Consider the following 11,131-nt stretch of genomic DNA (forward strand, 5'->3'; position numbering starts at 1 on the left):
GTAAAAGGAGGGGAACATTAATTCGTTTACAAAATCGGAAATCTGGAGATTATAATTTCTGAGTTTGTGTTGTTGTCAGTGAGAAAGAACTGAAAGGTCGAAAGAGGAAGCAGCTTCGCGCTGCCAAGAAGTGAGATTCTCTGGAAGAGTAAGCTGGGTATCGACAATAATTTCCAGTCAGACAGATGGATCATAGGTACGTGGACTACACCCTCATTGTCCACGGCAATGCGGAGGGATTAGGCGTCTTGTCCAATAGGCCCATGATCTGCTATACACTGACTATACACTGGCTATACACAGTCAGCTAACTTCCTTCGACAGTCCAAAATCCGTTGACAAAAAATTCTTCCGCGACCGTGATTCGAATCAGCGTCTCTCGGTTAAACGCCAATGGGCAAGCCGGCCGGGGTGGCCGAGCGGTTCTAGGCACTACAGTCTGGGACCGCTACGGTCGCAGGTTCGAATCCTGCCTCGGGCATGGATGTGTGTGATGGTCCTTAGGTTAGTTAGGTTTAAGTAGTTCTAAGTTCTAGGGGACTGATGACCTTAGAAGTTAAGTCCCATAGTGCTCAGAGCCCTTTGAACCATTTGAACCAATGGGCAACACAATTCGAAGACTGCGGACAGGAAGGCACGTCTATTATTTAAGTAGCTTGTTAGTTGGAAACGCACGCTTTCTCGATAAATTTCACCGAGGAAAAATTCTTTGGTTATCAGCCGAGTGACTCCGTTTCCTGAAGCAGCGTTTCACGGAGCTTCCTATTCGACAGTTTATCTGAAGACGATGACTGGAAACTCACTGGAAAGATACTCCAAGACGACAATGACACACGGCTGATATCCCGCAAAGATTTAATCAGCTTGGTTGGAGGTTGTTTGGGGAAGGAGACCAGACAGCGAGGTCATCGGTCTCATCGGATTAGGGAAGGATGGGGAAGGAAGTCGGCCGTGCCCTTTCAAAGGAACCATCCTGGCATTTGCCTGGAGCGATTTAGGGAAATCACGGAAAACCTAAATTAGGATGGCCGTCAGCTTGGTAGTTGTCGCTTTTCATATAGAATTTTCTTATCATATATTGTCTTGCACGATATTGCTGAACTACATTGAAGGAAAAAAATCGCAGCACTATAAAATAATTCATGTAGAGTAATGAAATTTCGGGAATACATTTGTCTAGGTAACATATTTAACTGACTAAAATTGCAAGATTACAGGCTAATGTAAGCGCGAGATGAGCCGTTGCAAAGGTGAAATGCTGGTACATTAGCACTTGGTCAGGGATGGTTAATGCTGTTTGTATATGACGCTGGAATTGTCGTCCTATGATGTCCATATGTTCTTGACAGATCTGGTGATCGTGTAGGCCAAGGCAACATGTCGACACTCTTTAGATGGTGTTGGGTTACAACAGCGGTATCCTGTTGGAAAATACCCCCCCCCCCCCCCCCCCGAATGCTGTTCATGAACGACAGCACAACAGGTCGAATCACCAGACTGACGTACAGTTTTGCAGTCAGGGTACTTGGGATAATCACGAAAGTGCTACTGCTGTCACACAAAATCGCATCCCAGACCACAACTCCAGGTGTAAGTCCAGTGTGCCTAGGCCGCAGACAAGTAGGGTGCAAGTCTCATTTGGTCTCATCCTAACCAACACACGGCTATCACAGGCACCGAGACACGACAGGGTTTCATCAGTAAACACAACAGACCTCCACAATGCCCTTCAATGAGGGCTTTCGCTTGACACCACTGAAGTCGCAATCGGTGACGGTTTAGGGTCAACAGAATGCACGCTCCAGGGCATCTCGATCGGAGTTGTCCTTGGTGTAACCGATTTCAAACAATTCGTTGTGTCACTATGGTGCCACTGCTTCTCAAACTGCTTCTGAAGATGCAGTACGATGCATCAGAGCCATACGCCGAATACGATGGACTTTCCTCTCGGTAGTGCCACGTGGTCGTATACAGCCCAGTCTTCTTCCGACCGTGTATTCTCGTGACGTCCACTGCCGGCAATCATGTACAGAGCCGACATTCCTGCCAAGTCTTTTTGCAATAACGCAGAGGGAACATCCAGCTTCTCCAAGCCCTATTTCACGACCCAGTTCAAACTCGATGAGGTGTTGATAACGGCGTCTCTGTCACCTTAAAGGTATTCTTGACTAACATCAACTCACAACGTACAATCTCAGAAGTAACTAACGCTCACGACCGTTACAGAGTATATTTGAAGCAAACCTAATTTCTATCCTCATAGTGGCGCTACTAGCGCCACTCTTATGCGACTGGCCCGAAATTTGGATAGACATCATCTTTCAGAAAAAGAAACACAGCTTCCAACTTTCGTTTATGTCACACAACTCCTTCTTGATGTTCTGCTTTCTTCTCCGACAGTGCATTTTCACATCAGAGAAGTGTTATTGTGAATTTATATTTCAAAGTGGTACAAAAATTGGCAACTTACTTTAGGCAAAACTGTGCACTTCAGAAATTGAAAAAAGCTAATATCCTGTCGCTTCAGTGCTGAGAGTCTGCTGACAGTCCTTGCAGAAGTGTCGTCCCTCTGCAAGATAACTGAATTACGCTACAATTCCCTGGGCTTACAGCGTTCCTACATACAACCGCATCCTCCATGAGCAGGCTGACGGAACATATCAAGTTATTCACCAGATTGTTAATACACCTTTCTAAGTGCCGTCAAATGCGTTTTCTCTGGTGTATAACCAGTTTAATAACCAGTACTCCAGTAGTGAGAGCACCTCCCTGCGCTACGGTCGCAGGTTCGAATCCTGCCTCGGACATGAATGTGTGTGATGTCCTTAGGTTAGTTAGTTATTTAGTTCTAAGTTCTAGGCGACTGATGACCTCAGAAGTTTAAGTTGCATAGTGCTCAGAGCCAAGCACCTCCCTGACTCGTGCTGACCGCTACTGCCATGCATCAGCACCGCTCAGTCGCTGCCGGAGTACTGGTTACTCTTCATGTTCTACCGTCCCTGTTGATATACGGGGGTCACACCAAAAGAAATGCACACTATTTTTATAAAAATACAGTTTTCATTCTGCATGTGTGAAAATTTTACGGTGTGTAGATACATCCTTCCCGCTTGTTTTCAAACTTAGTTCAACCTGTTCCCGTGAGTGGCGCTGTCACAGCATGTCTTCAAAATGGCTGCTACACTTGACGTTCGTCAGAAGCAACGTGCTGTCATAGAATTCCTGTGCTGGGAAAACGAGACAGTGGGAAACATCCACAAGAGGTTGAAAAAGGAGTATGGAGATGCTGGTGTCGATCGCAGTACAGTTAGTCGGTGGGCAAGCAGGTTACGTGATGAAAGCGGGCACGGCAATATTGAGGATTGTCCTCGCAGCAGCAGGCCTCGGGCTGCACACACTCCAGACAATGTGCAAAGAGTTAACGAATTGGTGACTGCTGACAGACGCATCACAGTAAACGAATTGTCACGCTACTTTGGGATAGGGGAAGGACGTGTTTGCAGAATACTGAAAGTGTTGGAGTGAAAAAAGGTTTGTGCCAGGTGGGTTCCCAGGATGTTGACAGTGGCTCATAAAGAAACAAGAAAAACGGTATGCAGCGAACTTTTGGAACAGTACGAGAATGGTGGAGATGAATTTCTTGGAAGAATTGTGACAGGTGATGAAACATGGCTCCATCATTTTTCACCAGAGATGAAGAGGCAATCAATGGAGTGGTTTCATGCAAATTCACCCAAGAAAAAAAATTCAAAACCACACCTTCTGCTGGAAAAGTTACGACTGCGGTGTTTTTCGATTTCGAAGGACTCTTGCTTGTAGACATCATGCCAAGTGGTACCACCATAAATTCTGATGTATATGTGACGACACTGGAGAAACTTCAAGCTTGGCTGAGTCGTGTTCAACTACATCGGAAAAAGCAGGATGTTTTGCTGTTGCACGACAATGCACGGCCACACATCAATCAAAAAACCATGGAAGCGATCACACAACTCGGATGGACAACACTGAAACACCCGCCTTACAGTCCTGACCTGGCTTCATGTAACTACCTTGTCTTCGGGAAACTGAAAGACTCTCTTCGTGGAACAAAGTTTGAAGATGATGACTCCCTTGTGCTCGCTGCCAAACAGTGGGTCCAACAGGTTGGTCCAGAATTTTACCGTGCGGGTATACAGGCGCTGGTTCCAAGATGGCGTAAGGCAGTTGAGAGGGATGGAAATTATGAGGAGTAATGAAAATATTTTTCCTAAAGAATGTATCTACACGCTGTAAGACTTTCAAACATGTAGAATAAAAGTTGGATTAAAAAAAATAGTGTGCATTTCTTTTAGAGTGACCCTCGTATATCTATAAAACAAATATCGTACTTAACTAATCTGGTACCGCTCTATCGAATGGTCGCATAAAATTCCGCTTTAAAACTCATTTTGTTTGTAACGGAACACGAAACGATGGTTTTGCCGACACCGGGCATAGCAAGAAAGACGTGAGCACTGTTTGTATGGGCTGCCTCTAGTTACTCCTTGCAAACATGAAATTGCAAATATCTGCCGAAACAACAGAAAAAGTTGGGGGTGGGTGGGGGGGGGGTAATGACTCTTACACTTCTACACATCAAGAACAGTAACGATCACACAATATTCTGTTGTGGTGTTCCAGAAGTTGGTTCTACGTCCGACGATTTCGCGCTGTTAATGGGAGAAAACACCCTAAAACTTAAATATTTAAAAAAAATTTAAAGGCTGTTTCACATCTTTGGAGAGTTTACTCTTAGATCTCAAAGCGATTTGGCTGTATTCGAGTTGCACGTACTAGGTCAAGTACCAGGACCTCACAGAGATAACACACTCATCTTAGAACGACTGTTGTTGTCAAACTGGTACCTATCTATTAGAGACTTACATCTGATGCACTATTGGCAAGATGAACTGATGGCAAGACACAAAATGCCAATGAAAGTTTGCACAGTGTCATCTGGTCCAAACGTCCCAAAGAAATTTTTGTGTCTAAAAAGAAGATGCTTTTGGGTCTTGCAAAAACTGTTTACAGTTCAGTATGTGATGTCTGAAGACTAAAGAGAGCAGGGGTCCCAGCAGTCCTTTATCATTCTCCCAGAAGGTGTGCTTATCTAGAGGTCACGAAGCAGTCCACAAGACACTGCCTGGAGAAGAAAAAATTCAAGTAAAAGATTACACTGAGCTTGAATTACGAGATGAAGCCGTCTTACAGGAGCAGGAAGGTAAAACGTATGTGTCTTGCACTGGCATTCGTTTTTCAATAGTATTTAAAAATCCATTTTCCCATAATGTTGTTTTCCTAAGTTCAATGCCAACTTATTGTTCTAAATATCAACCAGTCTCAATTAACCATGTGCAGGATCTGATCCCTAGGTGTTTACATAGATTAGATTAGATTAGTTTTTCGTTCCATAGATCCGTGCTGAGGGGATCCTTGTGGATGTGGAACATGTCAGGTTTTTCTTTTTTTCTTTAAAAAAAAAGCTGAAATAACAATACATCATTTGTTTCTATTAAAAAATTCGTCAATGGAGTAGAAGGAGTTGGGCACTAGTAAGTCTTTCAGGCTGATCTTTATTTGTAACTAAATTTTTTATGTTTGTTGGCAAATTATTGAAGATGAGAGCTCCTGAGTAGTGGACCCCTTTTTGAACCAAAGTAAGTGCTTTTAAGTCCTTGTGCAGATCGTTTTTGTTCCTGTTATTGTATGTATGAACTGAGCTGTTTGTTGGAAAAAGAGATATATTATTTAGGACAAATTTCATTAAGGAGTAAATATACTGAGAGGCAGTAGTTAGTATATCCAGTTCTTTGAAGAGGTTTCTACAGGATGTCCGTGAATTTACTCCACAAATAATACGTATTACACGCTTTTGAACTCTGAAAACTTTTGTTTGACTTGAAGAGTTACCCCAAAATATCATACCATATGACATTATGGAATGAAAGTAGGCAAAGTATGAAAGCTTTTTCATTTTTATGTCGTCTATGTCAGCTAACACTTGAATTGCAAATACAGATTTGTTAAGGCGTTTCTGCAGTTCTGTGGTATGCTCCTCCCAACTGAATTTATCATCAAGTTGTAATCCCAGGAATTTAAGACTGTCAACCTCTTCTATCTGCTCTTCTTCATACTTTATGCATATGCTGGGTGGAAACCTCTTACAGGTTCTCAATTGCATATAGAGAGTCTTTTCGATGTTTAATGTCTGAGTTGGCTTTAAACCATTTATTAATATCCATGAAAATATCATTAGCTGATCTTTCTAGAACTACACTACACTCGACATACTATTTATTGCAATACTGGTGCCATTTGCAAACATAACGAACTCTGCTTCTGGCATTAAAATTATAGAAAATGTAGTTTGTCTATCGTATTACCACATTTATGTATCGATATTGCAAGGAAATTTACGTTTGAAATTTGAAAAGAAACTTAAAGCTAAGTAATAACTTTTCTCATAAAATGTATACATAGAACTATTGAACAATGTCGTGTGAATGTACCTAAAAAATTTGGAATGTGAAAATTTACATCTGAGTACCAAAAGTTGATTTTCAAGAATACTATTAAGAACTTATTAAAAATTCAAAATTCAAAAACCAATTTAGTTCTGGACTTCACACCTTGAGTATTGTTACATATTTACATGATAGACATGATTATAAAATTTCTATGAAATCTGCAAAGTTGAAGAAAAGTTAAATTTTTGGGTGGAGTCAACTCTAAGGAATGTCGGTAGACATTTATCTCCTGGAAAGCCCTGAATCCAATTATAAAGATGGCCCGAGATTCCATAATACCGGATTCTGTATATTAAATGACAGTGGCGGGCTGTATAGAATGCCTTCTGGTAGTCAAGGAACTCGATACCAACCTAGGCACTATCTTAAGAGCTGAATTAATATTTACAGATTCGGCCAAGTGCCGAAGAAGATCTGACACAAACGAGAGTAAAAAATATACTGATTTCATTCTTGGTTGTGTATGAATACTGGCAATGAACACCTACATTATGTGATCAAGTGCTAATTTCGTTATGAAATATCTCAAAAAGAAGAACTTATTAATAACTTTCCCAAAAGTACAGAAGAATTACGTTCCATCGTTGAAGCTTACCTTGTCGTCATTTTCGGCGTTCTTGTTATTCAGAAGACAGGTCTCTCTATATTCTTTTAACGACTCTCGTTCGCAGCATTCTCGCAGGGCTTCCTCCTGTCCGAAAGCACGTACCGACTGGCACCGGCGCAGGGGCGAAAGAAAGCTTCCAGGCAGGCGCGGTCTTGACAATGCTCCTCCGTCCGCCTCTGAACTTGGACTACTTTCCGGGCGGCAGCCGAAGACCTGCTGGAGGACGCCGTGCTCAGCCCCCCCTCCCCCTCCCCCCAATGTTTCCTATCGGGGGGAGCAAAAACAACGAGGAGAGGCGGCCGGCGATGACCCGTTGCCGCGGGGCTCCGGAGGAACCGGTCGCGGCAGCGCGCCACACGCATCCCATCTACATACCTCCAGCTACAGCAACTAACGGCGCGTCAACGGGACCGACAGCGTCTGCCCGCTTCTTCACCTCGTCACCTGTCACTACACCAACCGTCGTCGGCAAACGTACCCTCGCGAAGGACGTCCCTTGAAACCTGCGCCCGTGTAAGTTTCCTGGTTGACATTTTCTAATACACTGAGGTGAGTCATGGGATACCTCTTAACATCGTGTCGGACCTCCTTTTCCCCGGCGTAGTTCAGCAACTCGCCGTGGCATGGACTCAACAAGTCGTCAGAAGCCCTCTGCAGAAATACTGAGCCATGCTGCGTCTATAGCCGTCCTTCATTGCGAAAGTGTTGCAAGTGCAGAATTTTGTGCACGAACTGACCTCTCGATTATGTCCTATAAACGTTCGATGGGATTCCCGTTGGGCGATCTTGGTGGCCAAATCATTCACTCGAATTATCCAGAATGTTCTTCAAATCGATCTTAAACAACTGTGGCCCGGTAGCATGGTGCATTGTCATCCATAAAAATTCCTTCGTTGTTTGGGAAAATGAAGCCCTTGAATGGCAGCAAATGATCCCCGACTATTTCCAGTCAGTGATCGGTTCTGTTCGACCAGAGAATCCAGTCCATTTCATGCACACACAGCCCACACCATTATGGAGCCGCCTACAGCTTCCGCAGTGCCTTGTTGACAACTTGGGTTCATGGCTTCATGGGGTCTGCGCCACACTCGAGCCCGTACTAACTGCAATCGGGACTCATCTGACCAGGTCACGGTTTTCCAGTCGTCCACGGCCCAACCGATACGGCCACGAGCCCAGGAGAAGCGCTGCATGCGATGTCGGGCTGCTAGCAAAGGCGCTCGTGTCGGTCGTCTGCTGCAGTAGCCCATTAATGGCAGATTTCGGTGCACTGCCCTAACAGATGTTTCGTCTTACGTCCAATATTGGTTTCTGCGGTTGTTTCACGCAGCGTCACTTGCCTGTTACGACTTACAGCTCTATACAAACGCTGCTGCTCTCGGTCGTTAAGTTAAGGCCTTTGGCCACTGCTTTTCCCGCGGTGAGAGGTGATGCCTGAATATGGTATTCTCAGCACACTCTTGACACTGTAGATCTTAGAATAATGCATTCCGTAACGACTTCTGAAATTGGGAGTCCCATGTTTCTTGCTACAACTACCATTCCACGTTCAAAATCTGATAATTCCCGTCGTCCGGCCATAATTAGGTCTGAAACATTTTCACATTCACCTACTCTGAATTTTTGTTTTGTTTCCTTTACTGCTTGCTCAATATACAGACTGAATAACATCGGGGAGAGGCAACAACCCTGTCTCACTCCCTTCCCAACCACTGCTTCCCTTTCATGCCCCTCGACTCTTATAACTGCCATCTGGTTTCTGTACAAAATGTAAATAGCCTGTCGCTCCCTGTATTCTACCCCTGCCACCTTTGGAATTTGAAAGAGAGTATTCCAGGCAACATTGTCAAAAGCTGCACTAAGTCTACAAATGCTAGTAACGTAGGTTTGCCTTTCCTTAATCTTTCTTCTAAGGTCTTTCGTAAGGTCAGTATTGACTCACGTGTTCCAATATTTCTACGGAATCCAAACTGATCTTCCCCGAGGTCGGCTTCTATAAGTTTTTCCACTTGTCTGTAAGGAATTCGTGTTGGTATTTTGCAGCTGCAACTTATTAAACTGATAGTTCGGTAATTTTCACACCTGCTTTCTTTGGGATTGGAATTATTATATTCTTCTTGAAGTCTGAGGGTGTTTCGCCTGTCTCATACATCTTGCTCACCAGATGGTAGAGTTTTTTTCAGGCATGGCTCTCCCAAGGCCGTCAGTAGTTGTAATGGAATGTTGTCTACTCCTGGGGCCATTTTTCGACACAGGTCTTTCAGTGCTCTGTCAAACTCTTCACGCAGTATCCTATCTCCCATTTCATCTTCATCTACATCCTCTTCCATTTGTCCTTTCATCAGTTAAATTCAGTATTTCTTCTGTTACACAAGGATTTCTACTAGCCCTCGTCTTTTTACGGACTTGATCCTCTGCTGCCTTCACTACTTCATCCCTCAGAGCTACCCATTCTTCTTCTACTGTATTTCTTTCCCCCATTCCTGTCAATTGTTCCCTTATGCTCTCCCTGTACAACCCCTGGTTTAGTCAGTTTATCCAGGTCCCATCTCCTTAAATTCCCACCTTTTTGCAGTTTCTTCAGTTTCAATCTACAGTTCATAACCAATAGATTGTGGTCAGCGTCCACATCTGCCCCTGGGAATGTCTTACAATTTAAAACCTGGTTCCTAAATCTCGGTCTTACCATTATATAATCTATCTGATACCTTCTAGTATCTCCAGGATTCTTCCATGTATACAACCTTCTTTTATGATTCTTGAACCAAGTGTTAGCTATGATTAAGTTATGCTTTGTGCAAAATTTTACCAGACAGCTTCTTCTTTCATTTCTTACCCCCAATCCATATTCACCTACTATGTTTCCTTCTCTCCCTTTTCCTACTCTCGAATTCCAGTCACTCATGACTATTAAATTTTCATCTCCCTTCACTACCTGAATAATTTATTTTATCTCACCATACATTTCATCAATTTCTTCTTCATCTGCAGAGCTAGTTGGCATATAAACTTGTACTACTGTAGTAGGCGTGGACTTGGTGTCTATCTTGGCCACAATAATGCATTCACTATGCAGTAGTAGCTTACCTGCACTCCTATTTTTTTATTCATTATTAAACTTACTCCTGCATTACCCCTATTTGATTTTGTATTTATAATCCTGTATTCACCTGACCAGAAGTCTTGTTCCTCCTGCCACCGAACTTCACCAATTCCCACTATATCTAACTTTGGTCTATCCATTTCCCTATTTAAAATTTCTAACCTACCTGCCTGATTAAGAGATCTGACATTCCACGCTCCGATCCGTAGAACGCCAGTTTTCTTTTTTCTGATAACGACGTCCTCCTGAGTAGTCCCCACCCGGAGATCCAAATGAGGGATTATTTTACCTCTGGAATATTTTACCCAAGAGGACGCCATCATCATTTAACCATACAGTAAAGCTGCATGCCCTCGGGGAAAAATTACGACTGTAGTTTCCCCTTGCTTTCAGCCGTTTGCAGTACCAGCACAGCAAGGCCGTTTTGGTTAGTGTTACAAGGCCAGATCAGTCAATCATCCAGACTGTTGCCCCTGCAACTACTGGAAACGCTGCTGCCGCTCTTCAGGAACCAGACGTTTGTCTGGCCTCTCAACAGATACCCCTCCGTTGTGGTTGCACCTACGGTACAGCCATCTGTATCGCTGAGGCAGGCAAGCCTCCCCACCAACAGCAAGGTCCATGGTTCAAATTACCTTCACTTCAAAAGCGAATGTGTTTCGATTTTTTCCATTTGTGGCCAAATGTTGCAACCATTGTGGAACTGTTTAGTTCTGTGTTGGAAAAAAGCTGTTTGCTTTTGACGTTTTATCATCACGTCAGTGTGGTTTTCCATCTATCGCAGCTGTGGTGGCCTATTTGGTACATTAAATAATGTAAGTATCCCATTCCATACAAGCTTCCTATGTTCCACGTTCACAGCTTGGGCTGGAA

General features: G+C 43.5%; 1 protein-coding gene across 1 annotated transcript in view; it reads right to left on the bottom strand.

Moving 5' to 3' along the window:
• The window catches only part of LOC126088384 (metabotropic glutamate receptor 7-like), a 106,399-nt gene extending 99,168 nt beyond the window's left edge, over positions 1 to 7,231 (bottom strand). Inside the window, exon 1 of the mRNA XM_049906524.1 lies at positions 7,144 to 7,231. Coding sequence (XP_049762481.1) covers positions 7,144 to 7,154 — 11 coding nt within the window. The 5' untranslated portion in view covers positions 7,155 to 7,231. The remainder of the gene's footprint in view (positions 1 to 7,143) is intronic.
• Positions 7,232 to 11,131: the final 3,900 nt, after the last annotated feature.

This window comes from Schistocerca cancellata, chromosome 6, assembly GCF_023864275.1.
Source record: "Schistocerca cancellata isolate TAMUIC-IGC-003103 chromosome 6, iqSchCanc2.1, whole genome shotgun sequence".
Taxonomy (NCBI): Eukaryota; Metazoa; Arthropoda; class Insecta; order Orthoptera; family Acrididae; genus Schistocerca; species Schistocerca cancellata.